The sequence below is a fragment of the Papio anubis genome, chromosome 18, assembly GCF_008728515.1.
Source record: "Papio anubis isolate 15944 chromosome 18, Panubis1.0, whole genome shotgun sequence".
NCBI lineage: Eukaryota > Metazoa > Chordata > Mammalia > Primates > Cercopithecidae > Papio > Papio anubis.
In genome coordinates, this window is record NC_044993.1 from 34240856 (window position 1) to 34268442 (window position 27587).

General features: G+C 36.1%; 2 protein-coding genes across 2 annotated transcripts in view; both read right to left on the minus strand.

Moving 5' to 3' along the window:
- The window catches only part of LPCAT2 (lysophosphatidylcholine acyltransferase 2), an 80535-nt gene that overhangs the window by 13223 nt on the left and 39725 nt on the right, over positions 1-27587 (minus strand). Inside the window, exons 10-11 of the mRNA XM_003916884.5 lie at positions 25828-25953; positions 24295-24448 (exon numbers count right to left, since the gene is read on the minus strand). Of these exons, the coding sequence (XP_003916933.2) occupies positions 24295-24448; positions 25828-25953 (280 nt within the window). The remainder of the gene's footprint in view (positions 1-24294; positions 24449-25827; positions 25954-27587) is intronic.
- On the minus strand, positions 6224-10417 carry CAPNS2 (calpain small subunit 2). Its single transcript, XM_003916885.5, has one exon. The coding sequence runs from the start codon at positions 7146-7148 to the stop codon at positions 6402-6404; it is 747 nt and encodes a 248-aa protein (XP_003916934.1). The 5' UTR covers positions 7149-10417; the 3' UTR covers positions 6224-6401.

The window sequence follows — 27587 nt, forward strand, 5'->3', positions numbered from 1 at the left end:
AAAGGAAGAGAGAGAGAGACAGAGAGAGAGAGAGAGAGACAGACACAGAGAGAGATAAGGCAGACAATAGGGAGGACTGAAAGAAGATAAACCAGACAGAGAACTAAAAAAGAAAGACGGAGAAGAGGAGAACAGACAAATGAGATGGAAGTGTTAGAAAAAGATAGAGAGGTGGAGGGAGTATAGGAGGAAGGAGAAAGAAAGAGAACTGTAAGTACTTGATTATAATACCAGGTGTTAGAATCATTCATTTTGGCAGCAAAATTTTCAAGTGATACATTCCCAGATAAACTATGAGCTAGTAACAACAAAGCTAGGGCAGTACTTAATTTGATAGACTAATAATAATATTTGACACCACAAGAGTATGATAATTGTCTGTGATGAAGTATCTACACTTCAATCAAAAGTTTCTTAAAAGCAAGGGCTGTTTTCTTTGTGTAACAGTGTATTCTCATTCCACGGCACAGAGACAGGGGCTAAGGGAAAAAAAAAAAAAAAAAAACAAGAACAAACTTTTTCTCATCTACCCTTACCTACTATTCTAGGTTCATAGAACTTTCACTTCAAAACACTAAGCCAAGAATTCTTTGCTGGAGTTTCATGGATGAATTTGGGGAAGGGAGGGCTGTGAAGCCCCTGAAATGGTATGTAATTTTTATGACATCTTTCTAGAGAAAAATGTAGCTTTTATCAGCTTCTCAAAGCAACCCAAACTTAAAAAGTTAAGAATCATTTTCACCATATTACTTTATCTTACTGCAGGGCGGAAACTAAAAAGAGCAATAATTTAATCTCACTTTCCCACCAGAGAAGGTAGAAACAGAGGTTTCGAGATTTCCCTAAAGGAACAAGGTTTATTTCTGAAACAAACATTCAGGTCCTCTGACTTCCTTTTGTCTGATTACCAGTTTGTCAGAGAGCTGTTTTTTCTGTTTGTTTGTTTGTTTTTTTCCTTTTCTTTAATCAGCTTTATTTGTGTTGATTACATTTACATTCAACAGAATGCATCCATTTTAAATGTAGAGTTTGACGTGTTTTTTGGTTTTTGGTTTTTTTAAAGATATGCTCTTACTCTCTTGCCCAGGCTGGAGTGCAGTGGCTATCCATAGGCACGATCATAAGCGCACTACAGGCTCGAACTCCTTGTCTCAAGAGATCCTTCCACGTCATCCTCCAGAGGAGCTGTAACTACAGGCGTGTGCCACCACACCCAGCTTAGTTTGATGTGTTTTGACAAATGTATACACCATGGTAACCAGCACCACAGTCAGTATCTACATTTTCATCACTCTAGAAGTTTCAGAGAAGGCAGAGTATTAAAGGAAATCTTTTCCATCTTTGCCACCACCATTTAATTTTCTTATGCACTCTGGAGGGCTGTTTTTACTGAGCCTTAGAGGCTGAGGAGCTTCTTGAAACATGGCTATATTGCTCAACATAGATACATTTCTTCTGCAATTAACTTTTTCCACTAAGCAACATAGAAGTCTTAAATAGAAGTTCTTAAGAACAGATCCAAGAATGATTTATGGACACTGAAGTTACTATCACAGATTATCTGAATAATTGGAAATACTCCTTTGAATTTATGTTGTATCTTTATTGTGAGACATCCAGTTTTTATCTATACTACCAAACCCTATGTGTAACACAGGTCAAGCATCATTAAGTCATTTTGCAGATGGAGAAACAGCAGTGTGACAAACTCTTAACATTACCACTAGTCACAGAACAAGGTAATATTCTGGACCTCTAATTTCATTAACATACGTGTGGTTCTGAATGACAAAGAATGTTAAAGCAGATGATCACAAGAGAGGGTATATGAATGTTTCCATCCTAGTAATGTGAAGGAAAAAGCAGCATGGAAATTATTCTGAGAGATTATATTATTGGGTTAGTAAATCAATACACTGTTAAGATTCCAAATTCAGAATAACAAAAGTTAGAACTGGAAGGAATCTTATAAATCATCCATTCAACTTCTTCATTTTTACCAAGGAAAAAAATGAGACAAAACTTTCTCTGAGGTCACAAAACTAACTACTGCCATAGCTGCAATTAAAATTTAGTTAATCTGGCTGCTAACTAAAGCAAATGGCTTGATAAAATGTACCCCAAAACAGATAAAAATTATACAGCAAAATATACTATTTTTAATTCTTAAATATTGAATCAGTATCATGATAAGAATTATTCCACAATCTTTGGTTCTTTTCTTTAAAAACCTACTGAGGTCCCCAGGAAGAATTATAAACTTAATAAAAAAAAAATCTAGACTTGAAAATATTTCAGAGCCACATTTCAAAGGAGACCAGCTCTTTGGAGGGAGGCCATAATCCCTCTCCATAACCTGTCCTAATCTGGAGCCCAGAGAAGTCCAGAGTTGGAACTAAGGACTTGCATTGGTTAAGTACAAATAGAAAAGATAATGGTCTCATGGAAACTCCAGAGAGTGGGCGCCATCCCTTTCCTGGAAGTCAGCAGGATCAGAAAAGCATGGAGTGTGTGTGAGGGGAGGTCACTGTGAGCTTATGGCCCCCCAGCACATTTCATCTGCTCAGTCACACAACACCAGCTTTCAGGGCCAGCAGGAAGCTCTAGGCTACTTGTTCAAATATTGTCCACTTAAAACTCTTGAAAAAATACGTGGTGATTCTCATGTGTCTGATTCTCAGGTATCAGTTCCTTCCAGTTGTGTCACCATTGAATTTATTCAACATCTTTATTCATGTGGAATTAGATACTCTTTATAACTTTTCATGTTCAGCAAAATGTAAGGATATGGTTTTGAATACATTTTGCAATGATAGTCCCTCAAGAGGAGGGACTATTTTTCTTTGTTGTGTTATAACTGATATATATCATCCCTGTAAATGAGAGATAATCAATGTCGTCAAAATAATTTTAAAATGTTTACATAAAACAGAATTTACTTGACAGCAACCAACAGAAAAAAAGTCACATCTTGAAAGATACTCTATAAATCGAAAGGAGTATTAGTATTAAAATACAGTAAATTCTCAGTTATGCAGAAGAGTATGGGAAGAAGTATTCTATTTAACTGAATATTCTGATTAAGAGCATATTTCTAACCATATAAATTGTATCAATTTTCTAGGAATAAAATTGTTTTAATATACTTAAATATTTTTAAAAAGCAATTCAGAAGGTTCTTCAAGATCAGTAGGCACATTAAATATCCATACGTCATAAGTGCCTCCACAAATATTTTTTAAGTCCCCACTATATGTGTAGTTGTGTAATACGACTGACAAGATTTTTTTTAATAATTGTTTTTTCAAGACAGGGTCTCCCTGTGTCACTCAGCCTGGACCTGCCGGGCTCAAGCGATCCTCCACCTCAGCCTCCTGAGTAGCAGGGACTATAGGCGTGTGCCAACTTGCTTGGCTAGTTGTGGGGATTTTTAAATTTTTTTGTAGAAACGGGGTTTTGCCATGTTGCCCAGGCTAGTCTTGAACTCCTGGGCTCAAAGCGATCAGCCTGCCTCAGTCTCCCAAAGTGCTAAGATTACAGGCTTGAGCTACCATGTCTAGCCAGTACTGATAAGATTTCTGACTGGGGTAGCTAGATAAACCAACTTTTAAAAACACATGCACCACTACCCAAAAATATTTTTAAAGTGACCTTTAAGATCACATACAAATTTTGAATGTTTTTGGAAGTTTGCTGTTCATAGTTACAGAGCACATGGTTCTTTTCCTTTTTTATAGGTTATAAAATTTAGTGGATTATATCAAGATAAAGTTACTTTTCAAAATCACATGGGATATTTTGAAATTTAAAAATGTAGATGTATAATTTCACATATTTTTATCACTGAGTATGATTTTCAATTTACACTGATTAAATTACTTAATGTTAGAAATTTGAAAATAATGGCATGGAGTTATATGAATGATCTTATATAAATCTTAGGCTATAAATAGTCTTGCATACAGAACAGGCAAATTTTTAAAAAGGTGTCAAGTTAAGTATTGCTTCTAACACTAAAAATGTGCCTTTACAAATATTGAATGAAAACTAAGAAATTCAATCACTTGCCAGGCTATTGGTTCTGCACAACGCTAAATATTTGGTTACTTGGGAAAAGTTCAGATTTTTTAGTTTCTAGTATCCACTCTGATGTCTGAGGTTACTTACACAAATTCAGAAGAGAACAGGAGAGAAACTTAGGTAATTTCGGGATGTTTTTCCGTGAGCATGCTAGAAGAGAATCGTAAAAGTAGGTAATCCTTTAACTTGAGGAGCAAGGGCAATAATACTACTCCTAGTGTGAGATGATTGTTTTAACTTTTATGAAACATTTACAATAAAGCGAGGAACAAAAATGTGGTTACACTGTTCTTTCCACAACCATCCTGTGGAAAGGTTAAATTATAAACCTAATATTCTGAGACCTTAAAAGATGTCTGGCAGCTTTCCCCTTTCTTGGCTACTTTACTACATCCATGCCTAACATATTCCTGGACTTATTCTAAAATAGAGAGATTGATATTAATGTCTGGTTGCTGGCAGCAGCCTCCTTCTTGTGTAACCACACCTGGTCTAAGTAGCATACCAGACCAAGATTAAATTACAAGTCCCTTGAGGAAAGTGGATGTGATCTCTGTGCTTGGCTCCATTCAGAATTATATGTGTGTGGTGTTTCATAAATATTATATGATGGTGATGATGGTGAACACAAAGGCCAAAAGCCAACCTCTCCACATTTCACTAGGGATTTTTAACAGGAAGTTGAGGATGTTAACAGGCTAGTTACATCATTTCCATAGTTACAACTTTCTTCTAAATGAGTCCAAAGAGGAAGGAAGAATTTATCTGCAAACTCGGGATGACCCTCCAAAGTAGCCTGGGATAGAGATAATGTATTAAAAATCAGAGAAGCAGAATGGGTGGAGACCAATTAAATAGCAGACAGAGGAACTGAGCACTTACAATGCAGCCTCTCTAGCTGTGTCTACTGGCACCGGGATTCTGGATTCTGTTTGCTCTGCTATAATAGCCTGTTATCAAAATTATAAAGCCAAACCAAGGTCTGTACACAAGAAAGACACAACTACCCCAGCTTTTGGGTGGCAATTTCTTGGTATTTCTATCTTCCTTCTCCTGAATGCTGGCAACACTGACTCTCCTGTTTGGCCTTAGTTTTGGCTGAGACAGGCTTGAAAAATACTGTGAGGCGGCCCTACTTTAAAGCAATCGAGGCTGTCAACCTTGGCTGATCATCAGAATCACTTGAGGAGCTTTAAAAATATTCATCTCTGGGCCCCACTTCTAAAAAGTCTTATTTAACATATTTGGAGACTTAAGTATTAGTATTCCTAAAGAGCTCTCCCAGTGATTCCAAATTGCAGCCAGGGCTGAGAACAATTGCAATAGTGAGCAATATTTGTTCTCTATATTGGTTTACATTCCATTTAACTGATTACTGTTCATGTGTTTTTCTTTTTTCTTCTTTGTTTGCTGCTTGTTTCCTACCTGTAGTTTTCAAAGATGAACGAAAGAATTTTCCTTGCTCTAAGGCAGGACAAGACACGACAAGAGCTGGCTAACGTCAGCAGGGCATGCCTGATTTTGTATGAAGTACGTGTAAGAGCGAACATTTTGATTCATTAAGGCAGCTAGAGACATTTTTGAACTATGAGTATACTGTTTTATTCCCCAATGTCTTTGACTCTCTTTACAAATGTATCAAAACAAAACAAAATTGCTATGTGCTTTTTTTTTTACTAAAGAAACAGAATTAAAGAACTTTAGAATTTTAGGTAGTAGCTCCATCATTTTTTAAAAATGCTACCCTTATATAAAACTGCTTAATTTCATTGTCTGAACCTGTTTCTTTACGGTTAAATAAGTTTCCTAAAAAGCACTTTTCATTTTTTTACATAATGGAAAGACCAGGTGTAAAATTACAAGAAAAACAGATTTTGAACCTCTCTCCCCAACTTCTTAAAATGGAAAATGTATCTCCTGAGGGCTTTCTTGATTTATTCCAGGATTTAAAAAATTCATTCTTAACAACAATAACAACAATGATAAAGTTCCTACTCCTTGGAATTTATTCACCAAATAAGCAACACCTTTTAAAATCTACTCCGTTAGAACTCTACCCCACAACCTCCCCATCATATATATGTAAGTCCATATAAATCCAAATCTCAAAAACCTGATATACAAACCACTCAGAACATTTGTCATGAAATATCTGTTTTAATTCAGCAGTAAAAGGCAGCACACAATCAGAAATACGTAGGGTTGTGAAAGAGCTCGCCAGGAAATGACAGCTGTTGCACAGGGTATCAGCAACTGCGTACAGCATGGCAAGGTTTTCAGTCCTGTCCTCCTGTCCTCCTCTTGACTTCTCAGTGCTCACTTCAGGAATACATGGTCAACTGCAGCCACTCTTTGATAGACACTTGAATCAGGCCATCTCTATCTCTATCCAGAGACTTGAAGGCACGAAACATGGCATCCAGGCGGACCAAGCAGCTGATGAAATTGTTAAAATCCATATCTCCATCTTCATTAGCATACCGGCGGACAATCATTTGGTAAAGTTGTTCATTTAGCTGGAAGCCTGCAGCCTGCAGAGCTCCCCGCAGCTGAGAACTTCCCAGAGACCCAGAATGGTCCCTGTCATACTGCTTATAAACACACTGCCATTTCTTGATGTTGTTCCATAGATACTTAAATTCTTCAAAGCCCAGCTTCCCAGTCGTGTCACTGTCCATGACAGATACAATGCTCCGGCAGGTGTCAAGACTAAAACCGTCGGTCTTCAGATCCTTGTGCTTAGAAAGGACTTTGTTGAGAATATTCATCAGGTCAGTGGCACCCACCTCCATATCTGGTCCAGCCAGCTGTGTAAATTGTTGCCGAAATCGCCTAACTTCCTCACTTTCTGAGGCCTCCACATTGGTGAAATGCTGTTGAATAGGAGGCGGTTCTGGAGTATACTGAGCCGCTGCAGCCTCACTGATAAAATTCACAATTCCTCCAACTATCCCTCCAATATTTCTTCCTCCTCCTTCTCTTCTCTGACCACCTCCTCCAAAGAGGCCTCCAAGAGCTTCTCCAAGACCTCGATCTGCTCCTTCCAATAGAGCCTTTGCAAGAAACATGCTTTCAGTTTAACAAGCAAATGTGAAAGCTGCCGCAATCTTAGGGATGGTATGAGAAAAGATGAAATGGAGTTCAAGTGTTTACATGTGGAAGAACTGGCTTTTCTTTACCTGCTCACACTGCACCACGCCCCATGATGTGATGTTTCACATCCTCCTGAAGATACCTGAGTTCCATGAGGTCCTAGAACCTGTCATATTTTACAAGGCCTCAATAAAATTGTTTTCACTCTTCCAGATATTCATAAATTATAGTATGTATGACACCTTAGGATAATAGTTTTAAAGAAAAAATATTAAACTCTGCATTTTTATGTCATTGATTTCTTAGTCCTGTGTCTCAGCACCTAAAACATGATGTGCATTTTCCTAACAGGAAGAAGGTAAATGATGCAAGGAAATCAAAAATTTCTTTTCTAAGAAATATTTATTGTTAGGATAGAATTGAAGAAATCTTGGGCATTGGAAGAATATTTATCTAATCCTCTTCCTTTAGCAAAGATTCTCAAAATCAAGTAGTCCTAAGAAAAACTTAGGACGGAGATTTTTAAAATGCAAGGTCCTGAGTTCCCACTCCCAGATATTCTGATTCCATAGGTCTGCTGTGGGGTCTGTGATCGACATTGCTAAAATCTTTTTTGAAGTGTAATATTCATGTAAAAAATGTATCATATAAATCACAAATGGATAGCTCAAAGAATTTCACAGACTGAACACATACATGTTATAGCATCCACATCAAGAAATAGAATATCACCAGCACCCCAGAGACCTCTTCATACTTCTCTCCAGTTACTTCCTTCTTCCAAGGATAACCATTGTCCTGATATCTAACACTATAGATTTATTTCTGCACCTTAAATAAATTAAATCAGAAAGTACAGACTCTTTCATCTATTACTTTTTCATTATAAAAATTTTAAATATTTTAAAATTGTCATAAAATATGTATACCATAAAATATACTATTTTAACCATTTTTACGTATAGAGTTCAGTGGCATTAAGTATATTTGCATTGTGAAACCATCACCACCAACTAGCTTCAGAACTTTTGTCATCTGGCAAAACTGAAACTGTACCCATTAAAGAATAACTCCCATTCTCCCCTTCTCTCACCCCTGGTAACCATCACTCTACTTTCTATCTCTATGATTTGACTACTCTGCATGCCTTATATAAGTGGAATCGTACAGTATTTGTTCTTTTGTGACTTGCTTATTTCAATCAGCATAATTTCTTCAAGATTCATCCATGTTGTAGCACGTGTCAGAATTCCCTTCCTTTCTAATGATGAATAATATTGTATTGCATTAATATACTCATTTTGTTTTTCCATTATCCCATTGGTGAATACTTGGGTTGCCTTTTGGCTATTGGGAATAATGCTGCTATGAACATGGGTATACAAATATTTGTTTGAGTCTTTGCTTTCAATTCTTTTGAGTATATACCAAGAAGTGGAATTGCTGAATCATATGATGCTTCTATTTTTATCTTTTTAAGGAACTACCATATGCTTTTCCATATTGACGATACCACTTACATCCCCACCAGCAATACACAAGAGTTCCAATTACTCCATATCCTTGCCAACACTTGTTATTTTCTCTTTTGTTTTGTTTTGTTTTCTAATAATGGCCATCCTAATGGGTGTAAAGTGGTATATCATTGTAGTTTTGATTTGCATTACCTTAATGATTAATGATGTTGAACATCTTTTAATGTATTAATACTTACTGGCCAAAGAAGATCTTTGGAAAAGTGTCTATTTAAATCTTTTGGCCATTTTAAAATCTGGTTATTTGTTGGGTTTCTTGTTGTTGAGTTGCAGGAGTTCTTTAAATATTCTAGATATTAATCCCTTATCAGATATACAATTTGTAAATATTTTCTTTCATTCTTTCATTCTGCAGGTTACCTTTCCACTCTGTTGTTACTGTCCTTTGAAGCATAAAAGTTTAAAATTTGTATGCGGTCATATTTATCTATTTTTCTTTGGCTGCCTGTGCTTTTGGTGTAATATTCAAGAAATCATTGAGAAATCCAGTGTCTTGAAGTTTTTCCTCTGTTTTCACTGAAGAGTTTTATAGTTTCAACTCTTATGCTTAGATCTTTGATCCATTTTGAGTTAACTTTTGTATATGTGTAAGGTAAGTTCATTCTTTTGCATGTGGATATATAATTTTCCCAGCACAATTTGTTGAAAAGACTGTCCTTTCCCCACTGAATGGTTTTGGCATTCTTGCTGAAAATCATATGACCATATACACAAGGGTTTATTTCTGGGTTCTCTATTCTATTCCATTGGCTTATATGTCTTTCTTGAAACCAGTACTACACTGTTTTGATTACTGTAGGTTTGAAGTAAGGTTTGAAATGAAGAAATGTCAGGCTTTCAACTTCGTTATTCTTTTTCAAGATTGTTTTGGCTATTCAGGGTCCCTTGAAATTCCCTGTGAATTTTAGGATTGATTCTTCTATTTTTGTAAAGAAACATTGGGACTTCGAAAAGGATTGCTTTAAATCTGTAGATCACTGTGGGAAGTACTGACTCTTAATATTGTCTTCTAATCCGTAAATATGGAATATCTTTCCATTTATTTGTCTCTTCTTCAATTTCTTTTAGCAGTGCTTTGTAGTTTTCAGTGCACAAGTCTTTAGCTTCCTTCTTGAAGTCTATTGGAAGTATTTTAATTTTTTTCTATGCCATTGTAATGGAATTGTTTTCTTAGTTTCCTTTTCAGAATTGCTTATTGTTGGTGTATAAAATGCAACTGATTTTTGTGTGTTGACTTCATATCCTGTAACATTGCTAAGTCCCTTAATTAGTTCTGTTTTTTGTATGTGTGAGGGGGGATCTTTAGGGTTTTCTACAAATAAGATCATATCATTTGTTAACAGAGATAATTTTACTTCTTCCTTTCTAATTCATATGCCCCTTACTTCTTTTTCTTGCATAACTGTTCTGGTGATGATTTCCAATACCATGTTGGTAGAAGCATGAGAGTGGCATCCTAGTCTTATTCCTGATCTTAGAGGAAAAGCTTTCAGTCTTTCATCACTGCACATAATGTTAGCTATCAACTTTTCATATATGGTGTTTATTATGTTGGGGCATTTTCCTTCTAGTTTGTTGTGTGATTTTATCAGGGAAGAGTACTGAATATTGTCAAATGCATTTTCTGCATCCGTTGAGATGATCATATGATTTTTCCCCTTCATTCTGAGAATATGCTGTGTTACATTAATTGATTTTCATATACTGAACTATCTTGCATTCCAGGAATAAATCCCACTTTATCATGATATATAATACTTTTAATGTGCTGTTGAATTCTGTTTGCTAGTATTTTGTTGACTTTTGCATCCATGTTCATATGGCATATTGTTCTGTGGTTTTCTTGTCTCCTAGTGTTTTTATCTGACTTTGGCTGTTGAATTCTGTTTAATGTGCTATTGAATTCTGTTAGACAGTATTTTGTTGACTTTTGCATCCATGTTCATACAGCATATTGTTCTGTGGTTTTCTTCTCTCCTAGTGTTTTTATCTGACTTTGGCCTCATGGAATGAATCAGAAAGTATTCCCTCTTCTTTAATTATTTGTTAGAGTTTGAAAAGAACTGGTGTTAGTTCTTCTTTCAATGTTTGGTGGAATTTTCCAGTGAAGCCAACTGGTCCTGGGCTTTTCTTTGTTGGGAGGTTTTTGGTTACTGATTCAATATCTTTGCTAATTATAGGTCTATTCATATATTTTACTTCTTCATGATTCAGTCTTGGTAGTTTGTGTAGGAATTTGACAATTTCATCTAGCTTATGCAATCTGTTGCATACAGTTGTTCATAGTACTTACTCACCATCCTTTTTATTTCTGTAAAATTGGTAGCAATGTCTTCTCTTTCATTTCAGGTTTTATGTGTCTGGCTTTCCACCCCTCCCCCCCTCAACATTGTATTTTTGAGATTTGATTTTATATATATATATTTTTTTTTTTTTTTACCTTTTTCAAATCTCCCTTTTTCTTTTTTTTTTTTTTTTTTAATTTATTTATTATTATTATACTGTAAGTTGTAGGGTACATGTGCATAACGTGCAGGTTTGTTACATATGTATACTTGTGCCTTGTTGGTGTGCTGCACCCATCAACTCGTCATTTACATCAGGTATAACTCCCAATGCAATCCCTCCCCCCTCCCCCCTCCCCATGATAGGCCCCGGTGTGTGATGTTCCCCTTCCCGAGTCCAAGTGATCTCATTGGCATGTTCTCACTCATAGGTGGGAACATGCGGTGTTTGGTTTTCTGTTCTTGTGATAGTTTGCTAAGAATGATGGATTCCAGCTGCATCCATGTCCCTACAAAGGACACAAACTCATCCTTTTTTATGGCTGCATAGTATTCCATGGTGTATATGTGCCACATTTTCTTAATCCAATCTGTCACTGATGGACATTTGGGTTGATTCCAAGTCTTTGCTATTGTGAATAGTGCTGCAATAAACATACGTGTGCATGTGTCTTTATAGCAGCATAATTTATAATCCTTTGGGTATATACCCAGTAATGGGATGGCTGGGTCATATGGTACATCTAGTTCTAGATCCTTGAGGAATCGCCATACTGTTTTCCATAATGGTTGAACTAGTTTACAATCCCACCAACAGTGTAAAAGTGTTCCTATTTCTCCACATCCTCTCCAGCACCTGTTGTTTCCTGACTTTTGAATGATCGCCATTCTAACTGGTGTGAGATGGTATCTCATTGTGGTTTTGATTTGCATTTCTCTGATGGCCAGTGATGATGAGCATTTTTTCATGTGTTTGTTGGCTGTATGAATGTCTTCTTTTGAGAAATGTCTATTCATATCCTTTGCCCACTTTTTGATGGGGTTGTTTGTTTTTTTCTTGTAAATTTGTTTGAGTTCTTTGTAGGTTCTGGATATTAGCCCTTTGTCAGATGAGTAGATTGCAAAAATTTTCTCCCATTCTGTAGGTTGCCTGTTCACTCTGATGGTAGTTTCTTTTGCTGTGCAGAAGCTCTTTAGTTTAATGAGATCCCATTTGTCAATTTTGGCTTTTGCTGCCGTTGCTTTTGGTGTTTTAGACATGAAGTCTTTGCCCATGCCTATGTCCTGAATGGTACTACCTAGGTTTTCCTCTAGGATTTTTATGGTATTAGGTCTAACATTTAAGTCTCTAATCCATCTTGAATTAATTTTCGTATAAGGAGTAAGGAAAGGATCCAGTTTCAGCTTTCTACTTATGGCTAGCCAGTTTTCCCAGCACCATTTATTAAATAGGGAATCCTTTCCCCATTTCTTGTTTCTCTCAGGTTTGTCAAAGATCAGATGGCTGTAGATGTGTGGTATTATTTCTGAGGACTCTGTTCTGTTCCATTGGTCTATATCTCTGTTTTGGTACCAGTACCATGCTGTTTTGGTTACTGTAGCCTTGTAGTATAGTTTGAAGTCAGGTAGCGTGATGCCTCCAGCTTTGTTCTTTTGACTTAGGATTGTCTTGGAGATGCGGGCTCGTTTTTGGTTCCATATGAACTTTAAAGCTTTCCACCCCTCCCCCCCTCCCCCCCTCAACATTGTATTTTTGAGATTTGATTTTATATTTTTAATAAGCATCTTCAGAAGTCAGTCTGTAACAGGTAGCCCAGATAATACTTTGAGAAATCCTACCTTTAATACTAGTTATAGTCAGAGTACAAATCCTCCAGAGGTTGTTGGAAGTTCTATTGGTGAACTTGGGGAAAAGTAGCTAGGACTTAATGATTAAGTCATTATATTACTTAGCATTTGGGGTCTCAATTTCAAATCTACAAAATGATAATAATAATATCTCCCTTGCTTACTTTAAATGATTCAATCTGATTTATTATGTATCAGGACTTGGGCTCAGTACTTAGGTTACAGAGGTGAATAAAGCAGGATGGCTGTGCTCAAGAATCAAGTAGAACTATAGGAAACTGTTACAATTATAATATGAAGTCTATGTTCACATTTCTACTATTAATACTAATCTATTGTATTTGTATGTAATATGTTTTAGAGCCTAGGTTTGATTGAATTCCTCTGAAAGATACAAATGTATTTCAGATAAGGTAAGAAAAATTCAAGAAAAGTTAAGCTAGTTATCCAAGGTCATGTAGCTAGTGCACTGTCCTATGATACCAAACCAGTATGGGCACGCAAAAAGGAATCAGTGAATTCCACTGAGGCAAAGGAAAGGAGAACATTTACCTATAGAAGAGATCATGTGTAGACCTGACTAGAGACTGAGTCAGAGTTCTCCAAATAGATAAGGGATATAAAAGGACAGTCTAGCAAAAATACAGAGGAGCTAAAGGATATGAGATATTCAAGAGATGGTGAACAGTACAATGTAATGAGACTCTATTGCTAGGAGTGATGAGAGATAAAGAGAGATCAATAAGATGGAATCAAATTGGAAAGGGCTTTGACTGCTATGTGGCAGAGTCTCTCTCACAAATAATTGTAGAAACTACTGACAGCTCAAATGTAAAGTCAAAAGGAGATTAGATGTGAAATTACTTTGGAAATTATGTAATTCTAGAATTGAATAATGATTATTCTAGCTATTATTAGGGAGAGAATAGTAGCGAGGGGACATCGCTCTGTCCAGGACATGAGAGAAATGTCCTGTCTTCTGCCACACTGAGTGGTTTGTATAATACTTTCCAACAACTGATTTTATTTCTCATAGGCACAATGAAATGGCCTCTGTGAACACCAAAAGCCAAATGTCTTCTTTAACTACTCAGCAAAAGTATCACAAAAGAACTGTCTTCCTTTTAGGGAATCACAAGGGGCCATCTGGCTTTAGACAGATTTAAACACATTCATATAAGCTTCTCTCAGAGAAAATTACATGAACTTTGTTTTTATAATATTGCAAATTAACTTGATAATATCGACTGTCACATAAAATGTGCCTCCTTGTGCCCGTCTGAAGTGTTTTTTTGCTGTGGTTTAAATTCAATTCTTCTCATTTATTTTCTGTGAAGATGGAGGGCATTTGGCTAACAATTTCTCATAAGCCATCATAGAATAAAAGACTATTATTAGATTAACAAGCTTTTTCTCCTCTGGATGATTTAATCCCCTATGGCTATTTATTAGAACATTAATAGCAACCTTAATTTCTGTCTGTGGGAACTCTACCATCCATATCTGCAAAAAAAAAAAAAAAAAAAAAAAAAAAAAAAGTGTAGGACGGGAAGAGGCCACATCTGATGGATAATTTAGTCCCAATTTGGGGAACCAAGTTATTAGACTTAAAAAGTACACACTGAGACACAATGTTATTTAAAACATTATTCAAAATAGTCCAAAAGTGGAAGCAACCTAAATGTTCACCAATGGTGAACAGATAAGCAAAATATGATATATCCACATAAAAGAATACAATTCAGCAATAAAATCATGACTGATATATGCTACAAGATAGATAAACCTTAAAACATTATGCTAAGTGAAAGATGCCAGACACAAAAGACATACATTATAGGATTCCATTTATATAAAATGTCCAGAAAAGGCAAATCTATAGAGATAGAAAGTTGATTGGTGGTTGCCTAGGGCTAGGGGATAACTAGGTGACAGGAACTAACAGTTAATGACATAAAAAATCATACTGGGGTGATGGGAATGTTCTAAAACTACTTGAAAGTTGATGACTGCACAACTTGGTAAATTCACAAAAAAAATTATTGAATTGTATACTTGGGTGAGTTATGATATGTAAAATATGCCTCAAGAGAATTATTTTTTAAAAAGTCAATAGTGACAGTTTGTAGTAAAAAAGAATACCAGACTAGGAATTCTAGTCCCAGTCTTGCAATTAACCAGCTGTGTGGCCTTGGGCATGTAACTTCCTCTCTTGAGCTGGCAATCTTCTGCAAAATAAAGAAGATAGGCAATTTGATACCCAAAGGTCTGTTTAGCTCTACAATTCTGTGAATCTAGATTTGTGACAGCAACATCATTCTTGTATTTAGTTTCCTTCTGGCGCCTAGACATTTTTATGCTATATATTAATTTAATTTAATCTTTCTTTATCTCAGTCTGGTTCCACAACTTTTAAAGACATGCTCACTTACCCTTATTCCCACTTTGACATATTGTCTGGTGACTGCAACCTATTAAGTATGTTGCTTTCCAAACAGAATTCCAAGGGGAACTGAACCTCATCTAGAATAACAGAAGGAATCACAACTCCCACTTTAGATGAAGCCTTTCTGTCAAGTGGGGCTTTCATCTAACTGCAACATGATCTGGACCAGACCTTCCTAATTTGTTGATAAGAATGTCATGTTGGATGAAATCAAAAGCCTTTCTAGAGTCCATATAGATGAAATCTATTTCATTTTCCTTATCATCTTGGACTGTCACTCTGTCATAGAGGGAAATTGAATTGATATGACACAATTTTCTCTTTACAAAACCTTGTTCTTTACTTCCTTGTGCTCTTGGAGGAGGCCAGTAATTACTACCTTGCTCTAGTTTAAAAACTTACATTTTAATTTTACAGTCTCCTTTCTGTTTCCTCTATGCATCTCCCAAGTATACTTGCACTGAGAAGCCAAAAGTAAAGCATATAATTCTCATGTCTAAATGGACATTTTAGTTAACTACACTCGGACATAGGAAATACTATGACGGACTAAATGGAGGAACTAAGTGAACCTGAGAATTGAATAGGGAAAAACTCAGACATATAGAACCAAACTTTCAAGGCATGTAACCGAATAGAAAAGTTTATGTGTCCCACCCAGAAAGTTATAGCCTTTTTTTTTTTTTTGTAAACTATATCATATAAGTTGTGGAGTAGACTTCATATAGCAAATCCTGATTAACTGGGATTGGAATCAAAATGGTTCTTTTCATGTGAATTATGAAACACTATATTACATATAAAACCTTAACTGGAAACTTAAAAGATAGAAGACTTCACTGTTTATTTCCAGTCATTTAAGCCACCTAAGTGCCCTGTCCTAACTCTCGGCATGAGCAGAAAACCTGCACACTACAGCACCCTACCTTCTCTAACAGGAAGGAGCAGGCAAGAATGTTTGTTATTATTGGCACTCAAGATTTAACACATGAACTAATACCAAGAACAAGAACAAGGCAGACAGGAAAAACTTGGAATAAAGAAACACATTCATTCCACATAATGTGAAACAGTAATAAAACATCTACAGAAGTTTACAATAGCCAAGAAGGCTGGATTGCCAAAGTGCTAAAGTATACACAAACTTTTCCTGTCTAATATTTAAACAAAGTACATAGTAATGCCAGAAGAACTAAGTACTTGTTAGGAGGCAGAAATGGGAAAAATCATGACCGTTGTTAAATTTTTTACAGAATGGAAATCATAACTATCTATCTAAATTTTCCTAAGGAATAATCTATGATGCATATAATGGTGGTGGTAAAAAGAGAAAGTGAGCTCATGCCAGGCTACAGCTGAGAATTAGAAATCAATTTCCTCACTCTTTTCCTCTCATCTGTGAAGATGAATGATACACCACTACTTACAACTATGGGAGGATAGTTACAAGAGCTAGACAGATTAGTCAATAATAAAGAGTCTTAGTGATCCCTTTAAATCAGATGTAGAATACCCACGAATTAATAAGTCACTATAAGTCTGACTTATAGTGACTTATAGTAATCCTTCAATCCAGTTCTTAAACCTACAAGCATGCTTTGTTTTCATCAGCTTAGGAAATACAGTAGGGACCAGCGAACTACAGCTGGAGGGGCAAATCCAATCTGGTGCCTGTTTTGTAAATAAAGTTTTATTGGGACACAGTCATGCCATTCATCTATGTATTTTTATGGCCATTTCTGCACTATAATAGTGGAGATGAATAGTTGTAACAGACACCATATGGTCTGCAAAGTCAAAAATATTTTCTATCTGGTCCTTTGCAGAAAAAGTTTCCTGACTGAAATACAGCTTTGCTGCTAGTGAGTATGGTGACAGTGTTAGATAGAAAATTAAGATGAATGCATCTTGAGATGTAGTGTGGAAGAGACATGACTTGCTTGGGGTAGGAGGTAAGAGGCAGATAATATGGTATATTGGCAAGCTTGCAAAAAAAATTATGTGCTTACACAAATATGTGAGAACTGTTTTATAGGTACAGAAGATACTGCTGCCAGGGCAGCACACAACTGCTGAATAACACCATGCTGAAGGAGGATGAAATGAAGAATGATGTTGTTATGGACATTGTAAGACATTGTTATAACTGTAAAAATGATTGTATTATAATTAATTCTGATTTAGCCATTGTAAAACTTTCCTAATCTTGTGTTAAGTATCTTTGAATCCCTTCAAGTGTGCTGGCATAACATCTACTCTTAATCTGAATTATAAACATACAAAATGTTGAGAAGCCACTGTTTTAAACCATTGTTTAAGCCCTTAGCTCTCACTCATCTGGACATTTAACTAATCCCCAATGAACCTCTGAACCAGAGTTAAGAACACATTCACGAAAATAAAGAAGCTAACTTAAACCTAAAGTTGAAAAGGGTCTTTTTTGTTTTTCCAAGATATGAGACCTTTCCAAAGGAAATTATCCCAAACTAGTGAACTATGCCATGCTTTAGATCATGAATACCACATTTCTATTGGACCTTCAAATTGTCTGCCATCAAATATCTGAGAATCTAAAGACATGTTAGAAGGAGCTAATAGCATATTTTTGTAGGATAAATTGAGATAAAAAATATTATGAAGTTTTTGTAGACTAACCAAGAATGTAGGTGGGAAGAAAAAGTAAGGGAGTGGTGGAGAGATATTGAGGTTTTCCCTCCATCCCCTAAATGCCAACCACAACAGCATTAGACTTGAGAAAAGATGAGAAAAAAAAAGAAGAAAGGGAGAAAGGAGGATAAAGTGGGAAGGGAACATGGGAAGGGCATATGGGAGCATTTTCCACTGCAGGAATTTCTACCTGCTGAAAGAGCAACAGGGACACCTTACCTTTTCTCTTTCCCATCCTTCCTCCCTTTCCTCCCATTGTGCACTTAGTTTAGCAAGATAAACTACCCTGAGAGAAACAAGCTATGGAGCTGCTGAAATTTCTTGCCTATCCCATCAAACGTCCCTCTACTAAATCACTTACAGAGACTGAGAAAACAAGCCTAGCATGGAAAGTGGGTATGTGTATAAGGTGTGGCATCAATTGCACAATTCAGCTTCTCAAAACAAAGTAAATCTTCACAGGCACAGACATTCAGGTGTGTTCAGAACAGAAAGAGAGAGAGAGGAAGAGAGAGAGAGAGAGAGAGGAAAAAGGAAGGAAAGAAAGGTGAAAATGCATTAATCATTAATTCTCCAGACTATTTTCTCTACCTTCCAGTATGTTGGAGATCAAAAGAAAAGTGTTTTGAAGAACAGTTATGGTTTATATCTAAACCTCAGACATATCATACAAAGAAGTAAAACAAACAAACAACCAGAAAAACCCCATGATTATAAAATAATATGTCAGCCTACCAAATCAGTTCATGCAAAACTGTGGTAACCAAATAAGCTACAAAGGCTCACCAGTCTTCCAACTGCCTGGGCCAACTGTTATCTCTAGTCTGAGTTAGTCAATCAGCTAGCTGGCAGTTATTTTAATCTTTGGTTTATATCCCCTTCCCCACTCAAATCTTCCTATACTCAACAGTGCTGTACAAACAATGAGGGTGTTGGCAGGTATCATCAATCATCAAAAGACAGAACTGGTGTCATAGCAGTTCTGTAACTGCTAGCTATAATAGTTTGACACCTGAAGGACAGGGAAAGCTCTACAGATATTATTTTTAATTTTGATTAAAACTCCTTATGAGCACAATGTCTAAGATACGCTATAAACTTCGTCCTTTGTCCCTGTTTCATGTCCCTTCCTATTTCCCTGCCTCCTGTCCTGGTTTGTAGGTCCCTGCCATATTCTTTCCCATTACTAGTTTCATATATATAGAAATGTTACTTAAAATTACTCGCATGGTTTCCAAAAACATAGTGGAAAATTCTATATAAATCTTAGAAATATTAGTAATCATACAAGTAAAAAGGTACCTCTAATTTTCCAACTTGCACAGTTACATCCAATAATTTACTTGTGGCCAGTGCAGTAACTCATGCCTGTAATCCCAGCACTTTGGGAGGCCAAGGTGGGCAGATCACCTGAGGTCAGGAGTTCAAGACCAGCCTGGCCAACATGGTGAAGTCTTGTCTCTACTAGAAATGTAAAAATTAGCCAGGTGTAGGAGTGCATGCCTGTAATCCCAGCTACTTGGGAGGCTGAGGCAGGGGAATCACTTAGACCTGGGAGGCAGAGGTTGCAATGAGCTGAGATCATGCCACTGAGCTACAGCCTGGGAGATAGAGTGATACCCAGTCTCAAGAAAAAAACAAACAAACAAACAATAATTTACTTATTTCTTCCCCTAAATCTTCATTGCACTTTTTAGTAATACTGCTGCAGTCATACATTAGTATTTAATACATGAAAACAGATTATTTGTATGCTGCATGCAAGCCCAGAAGAGAGGTCCAGGCACTACACCTAAAAGAAGGTGGCTTAACAGCATCTTGTTAAAGAATAGTTCATCTATGAGGTCACAGAATAAGTCATTAGAAGAATGTACTGTGCTCTGGGAAAAAAGAAAAAAGCCCTGGTTATTTTGGTCATCAAGTAATGTTTTCTTTACAAACTACTTTTTTTTTCCAATAGTAAATATAAAGCTGGAACTTTTGTTACATGCCAAGATGGATGGAATCTTTAGCCAGTGTATCATTCTCTACTATAACTGGAAACTTTGAACAAAATACAAAAAGCAACTACCTCTGGACAAAATAGCATAGGAGGAGGATTGGTGAGGAAAGTCAAAACTTGAACAACTAGTAGGGCTGCAAAACCATGGAGGCAACTTAAAGTAGGACATTATTAAACTGTTGAAAGAAAAGAACAGTCAACTCAGAATTTTATATACAGGCTTATCTCATGTTATTGTTCTTTGCTTTACGGAACTTCAAAGATAATGTATTTTTTGTAACAATTTGAAGATGTGTAACAACCCTGCATGAGCAAGTCCATCAGTGCCATTTTTCCAACAGCACCTGCTCACTTCATGTCTTCGTGTCATGTGTTGATAATTCTCCTAATATTTCAAAAAATTTTGTTATTATTATATCTGCTATGGTGATATATAATTAGCAATCTTTGATGCTGTTTTATAATTATTTTGGAGCACTACAAACTCTGCCCATGTAAGATGGCAAACTTAATTGATAAATGTGTGTATTCTGATTGTTCCATGAACTGACTGGCCATTCCCAGTCTTGTTCCCTCTCCTTGGTCCTCCCTGTTCCTTGGACACAACAATACTGAAATTAGGCCAAGTAACAACCCCACGATGGCCTCTAAGTGTTCAGGTAAAAGAAATGGTTGCACATTTCTTACTTTACATCAAAAGCTAGAAATGATTAAGCTTAGTGAGGAAGGCATGTCAAAAGCCCAGACAGGCCATAAGCTAGGTCTCTTGCATCAAACAGCCGAGCTGTGAATGCAAAGGAAAGTTCTTGAAAATTAAAAGTGCTACCCCAGTGAACACACAAATGATAAGATGGTGAAACAGTCTTATTGCTGTTATGAAGAAAGTTTGAATAGTCTGGATAGAAGGTCAAAGCCACAACATTTTGTTAAGCCAAAGCCTAATCCAGAATAAGGCTCTAACTCTCTTCAATTCTGTGAAGGCTGAGAGAGGTGAGGGAGCTACAGAAGAAAAGATTGAAGCTAGGAGAGGTTGGTTCATGAGGTTAAGAAAAGAAGTTGTCTCCATAACATAAAAGTACAAGGTACAGCAGCAAGTGCTGATGGAGAAGCTGCAGCAAGTTATCCAGAAAATCTAGCTAACATAATTGATGAAGATTTTCAACATAGATGAAATGGCCTTTTAATGAAAGAAAATGCCATCTACGACTTTCATAGCTAGAGAGAAATCAATGCCTGGCTTCAAGGCTTCAAAAGACAGGCTGATCCTTTTGTTAGGGGCTAATACAGTGGGTGGCTTTAAGTTGAAGCCAATGCTCATTTGCCATTCTGAAAATCCAAAGGCCGTTAAAAATTATGTTAAATCTACTCTGTCTGTGTTCTATAAATGGAACAACAAAGCCTAGATGACTGCACATTTATTCATAGGATGATTTAAAGATTATTTTAAGAACATTGTTGAGACCTACTGCTCAGAAAAAAGATTCCTTTCAAAATATTACTGCTCATTGAGAATGCACCTAGTTACCCAAGAGCTCTGATGGAGATATAGAAGGAGGCTAATGTTGTTTTCATGCCTGCTAACACAATATCCATTCTGCCACCCATAGATCAAGGAGTAATTTCAACTTTGAAGCCTTATTAAGAAATGCTATAAGGCTATAACTGCCATAAGAAATGCTATAAGGCTATAGCTGCCATAGCTAGCGATTCTTCTGATGGATTTGGGCAAAGTAAATTGAAAACCTTTTGGGAAAGATTCAGCATTCTAGAAGCCATTAAGAACAGTCAAAATATCAATATTAACAGGAGTTTGGAAGATGCCAATTGCAACCCTTATGGATGACTTTGAGGGGTTCAAGACCTCAGTGGAGGAAGTAACTGCAGATGTAGAAATAGCAAGAGAGCTAGAATTAAAAATGGAGTCTGAAGATGTGACTGAATTGCTGCAATTTCTTGATAAAACTTGAATGGATAAGATGCTTCTTATGGATGAGCAAAGAAAGTGGTTTATTGCAATGTAAACTACTCCTGGTAAAGATGCTGTGAACATTGTTAAAATGACAACAATTGATTTAGACTATTACATGAACTTAGTTGATAAAGCAATGACAGGGCTTGAGAGAACTGACCGAAATTTTGAAAGAAGTTCTACAGTGGTAAAATGTTATAAAATGGCATCGAATACTACAAAAAAACTTTTTTTTTTGAGATGGAGTTTCGCTCTTGTTGCCCCAGCTGAAGTGCAATGGCATGATCTCGGCCCATTGCAACCTCTGCCTCCCAGGTTCAAGCAATTATCCTGTCTCAGCCTCCCAAGTAGTTGGGATTACAGGCAAGTACCACCATGCCCAGCTAATTTTGTATTTTTAGTAGAGACAGGGTTTCACCATATTGGTTAAGATGGTCTCAAATGCATGACCTCAGGAGATCCACCCACCTTGGCCTTGGCCTCCCAAACTGCTGGGATTACAGGCATGAGCCACTGCACCCAGCCTACAAAGAAATCTTTCATGAAAGGAAGAGTCTATCAATGCAGCAAACTTCACTGTTGTCTTATTTATTTAAAGTACCACAACCAGCCCAGCCTTCAGCCAACTACCATCCTGATGAGTCAGCAGGCATCAACACTGAGGCAAGACAATCCATCAGTAAGAAGATTACAAGTTGCTGAAGCCTCAGATGATTGCTCACATTTTTTAGCAGTGAAGTATTTCTAAAATAAGGTATATACATTGTTTATTTAGACATAATGCTATTGCATACTCACTAGACTACTCTATATTATAAATAAACTTTTCTATGTACTGGGAAACCAAAAACTGCATATGGCTCACTTTATTGTGATACTCCCTTTATTGCAGTGGTCTAGAACCAAACCCTAAACACCTCCAAGACCTGCCTGTACAACAAAAATATCCTTCAGAATGAATGCAAAATAAGCTAATTCTCAGATAAGATAAAATAAAGGGTTCTTACTCTTCAGTATTTACCCAAGTGAAATGAAAGGAAAACCTACATTTATATAATAACCTATACACAAATGCTTAGAATGACAGCTATAGTCATATTTGTCCCCAACTGTACACAAACCAAACTGCCTCAACTAGGGAATAAAGTAACTATGGTACATCCATACAATTGAATACTACTCAGCAGTGAAAGGGAATTAATTATTGATCTATAAAACACCATGCCTGGATCTCAAATGCATTATACTCAGTGAAAGAAGCCATACTCAAAAAAACTATATACTGTATGATTCCATTTATATGGCATCTGGAAAAAGATAAACTATAGAGATGGAGAACAGATCAGTGGCTGCCAGGACTTAAAACTGGGGGAAGGGCTTGACTACAAATGGAATAACTGCAAGAAAATATATATATTTTTTCAACTGTTGTGTATCTTGAATGCAGTGGTAGTTACATGCTTCTGTGCATTTGTTAGAACTCATAGAACTGTAACCAAAAGAGTGCATTTTACTATCAATTTTTTTTTTTTTTTTTTTTTTGAGAATAGGGTCTTGCTCTGTTGCCCAGGCTGGAATGCAGTGGCATGATCTTGGCTCACTGCAACCTCCGCCTTCTGGTCTCAAGTGATCTTCCCACCTCAGCCTCCTGAGTAGCTTGGATTACAGCTGTGCACTATTATGCCTGGCTAATTTCTGTATACTATCAATTTTATATATTAAAATACAAATTAAAAAATAGAAAACCTGAAGTCATGATACAGTTTTCCTAGGGAAACTTTTTGACAATTCAGTTATCTAATTGCATGTACTTAAATATTCATAAGCAGCAAACTGTATCCCCAATATAATGGCAAATGGCCAGATTTTCATTAAAATCTTTGTTACAAAACGTCACTTGAAAATAAAAATCTATTTGGTCTTCATCCAGGTTTGTGGAAGTCTAAAACCTTCAGAATAAAATTCTAACACGCATGTCATCAATACATGAGTTTTGATATAAATTTTAAAATTTCTGCCAATTATATAAACTCTTTCAATTCCATACCACAAATGTGGTTATATGGCCACAATATTTATTTCTGACCTGGTATTTAAAATAATAGATATATTATATTATATTATATTACACTAAAATAATAGATACATATATTATATTATATACGACACTATAATAAATGTTACAATACACACACACAATTATTAATATTGCTATGAAGGAGAAAAAAACAAAATCGTGCAATTAAACCATAGGCTCAGCCTTGATTCTTCTAACACTGACCTATCAAGTTTTTCAAATTGTCTACCATATTGATTTATTCACTGTAGGACTGACAGAGTAAAAATGTGAAAGATTAATTTTAACATACCCTGTCAAAGAGTGCAAAAAGTTGTCTCAAGACATCTGAAACAGGCAACTTTAAATACTTGGCGAATTCGTCAATTCCAATTCTTCCTCCTTTTGAGGAACTCGCGATAGATGCATATTCATCCAATTGCTTACGAACACCATCCCAATCTAATCTAAACACACAAAGAATTAGAGATACATGTTATTAGCCCTTTACAATTCACATGGACATTTTATGGGCATTATTTTACTAATGTATCTGAGAGAAAAATATTAAGTGTTAAATTTGTAAAGGAGAATAAAATAGGTACTTAAAAGCACATATTGAACATATATGCAGGCATTTAATCTTTTAAAGGATACTTATATAACTGACAATTATCTTAAATATCTCAGGGAAAGAAAAGTAAATAAAAAGAAGAACATTGTAGTGGAATAATAAATTATTCATGAGAAGAAAATAAGAAAGCAAGTATTTTAAATCTAAACATTACTTAGTGAGTCCATAGCACGTTACTAAGTTTTTAAAGGTGAAATAACAATTCTTGCTTTCAAGAAGCTTTCAGGCTGACAATGAATTCATATTTCACAAAACGTTATGATAGGGGGATTCATTAGACTATACACATGTCCTCCAAGATTAGTTATGAAAAACCACTGTGATAAAACACTGGAAAATGTACTGTAGCTTACATCATACCCTATCTCTGCTTTGTTGAATTAAACAAATGAGCTAACACATACTTCTTAGCCCAATTTCAGTGACTATCTAAACTTTTTAAATCTACAGAACATTGTGACCATAATACGCAAACAAAAGCAAAACATTTTTATCTTACGATATAAATAATATTTTCTATACCAGTTATCAAAATATTATACTTTAATACTGAACTTTGATATAGTAACTGGTTCTTCATCTCCTTCATAGACAGGATGTTAATAAATTCTGCAAATTCCAGATAGGGTTGAGAACAGAATGAACTGCAATAAGGGTAGAGGGAGGTTGAGGGTTATACCTGTTACAGCAAATAGCTCAACAAGGAAGTTCTCAATGGTTTAAACTAGATCATAAGAGCACAAAGAAGAATTTTTGCCTTTTTTAAAAAATAGGTATCCAGAAAAAAAGGTAGATCTAGGGCAAGTATTTAATATTCAGTGATGGTAAGAATTGCAACTATACAAATCAATTCATGTTTCACATGTGAAGTTTTGACTACCACATGCCAGTATCATCTAATGATGCTGTCCTTGTAAGAAGGTGGCAGGACTAACTTCTCTGAGTCACTAACTCCCTCTGAAGAAGGAGGCAGATCTGTGTGGATCCATATTTATTATCCCTTGGTCTCCTCCTGTGGCCAATGCACATATCTCTGAGTTAACTGTTCTTGAAAAAGCAAAAGTAGATGAATAAAATGTGAGATAAATTCACATCTCCGACTTTCCTAATAAACACCAAGTGGGAACTAGAGCAGGAGAAAATAAACAGATAGGATTTCAGATCCCCTTTGAACAACTTTATGAAAGTACAGTCATTTTAAAATACACTTACTTCAATTTCCGGCTAATTTTAGTAAATTCCACCAGCCCAGCTTCCATAGGCAATGTTAGCTGTCCTGCTGAAATCATCAATCTGCAATCTTCGTAGGTATGATCTGTTACTGGTATTCCCAGAGCTCTGAAAGTATTAAGAAGCAAACTAAAATTCATTTTTTTTTAAAAAAAGTAATCATATTTCATTAGGCTTTAACTGGTTCCAAACAACAGCAAATGAAAAAGTATTTACTACTTTTTAAACCAGTAACTCTCGCTTTTCTTGACAAAGAGACATGTTTCTCCATTTCTTTGCAGACTTACTAAGGATCAGGTTAATCTCCTTATATCTACATGCTTCTGTCTGTGTTGCTGATAATTTTTGTTTTGTGTTTTAACTATAATGATAATAGTTGCCTTCAGTCTCATCGAAAGTAATTAGAAGACTTAGGTTCGAGTCCTAGTGGAGTTTTTTACCAGCTGTGGATGAAGCCTCACTTTTCTCATCTGTACATAGGAATGAATACTGTCCTTATTCCAAATGGTTACTGTAAGGACAAAAAGAGAATGCCTGTGGAGGGTATTGTTTAAACAGATAAATGGAGCTGAACGCAGTGCCTCACGCCTGTAATCCCAGCACTTTGGGAGGCCAAGACAGGCAGATCACTTGAGGCCAGAAGTTTGAGACCAGCCTGGCCAACATGGCGAAACCCCATCTCTACTAAAAATACAAAAATTACGCGGGCATGATGGTGGCACACCTGTAGTCTCAGCTACTCAGCAGGCTGAGGCGGGGGAACCGCTTGAACCTAGGAGGCAGAGGTTGCAGTGAGCTGAGATTGCACCACTGCACTCTAGCCTGGGTGACAGAGGGAGACCCCATATCAAAAAATAAATAAAATAAAAGAAACATATAAATGGCATTTGTATATAGTGTAAGTAAACAGTCTATCCAAATTGCTAGCTGTCTATGTTTTTCATCTTTTATAGCTAGAGATCACCTTCTTGCTACATAGCAATCTTCCAAAAATACTGAAGCAAATTGATAAGTTAATATTTCTTCTAAACCTAAACATCCTCCATCCTTAAGTGAAAGTATAGCTCCTAGTTCCTACTTCACTACTCACAGATTAAATGATAGTGAATTAAATTTGAAAAAATATATATATTTATAAGAACTGGAAAAACACTGAATACCAAAAAACAAAAACAAAACAAAAAAAACATGCAGTACATGAGATAAAGATTCCTCTTCACTAAATTTTTATTCACAAATATTCAGTGAAAATCATAAAATTATGTCTTTAAACTGTATTGGATTTTGTTGAATCATTGCTAGAAACATTAAATTTTGAATGAATACAATCAGAATAAAACATTTTTTTCAGCTGGGTGCGGTGGCTCAAGCCAGTAATACCAGTACTTTGGGAGGCCAAGGCAGGCGGATCACCTGAGGTCAGGAGTTCGAGACTAGCCTGGCCAACATTGCGAAACCCCGTCTCTACTAAAAATACAAAAATTAGCTGGGCATGATGGTGGGCACCTGTAATCTCAGCTACTCAGGAGGCTGAGGCAGGAGAATCACTTGAACCCAGGAGGTGAGGTTGCAGTGAGCCAAGATCGCTCCATTATACTCCAGCCTGAGTGATAGAACAAGACTGTCTCAAAACAACAACAACAACAAATTTTTCTGTCTAAAATATTTTTTTCTAAGCTCTTTGATTAATAAGTGTTTTGGCATAAGAATATATAAGATGTAAAATTAAATTTTAAAATATT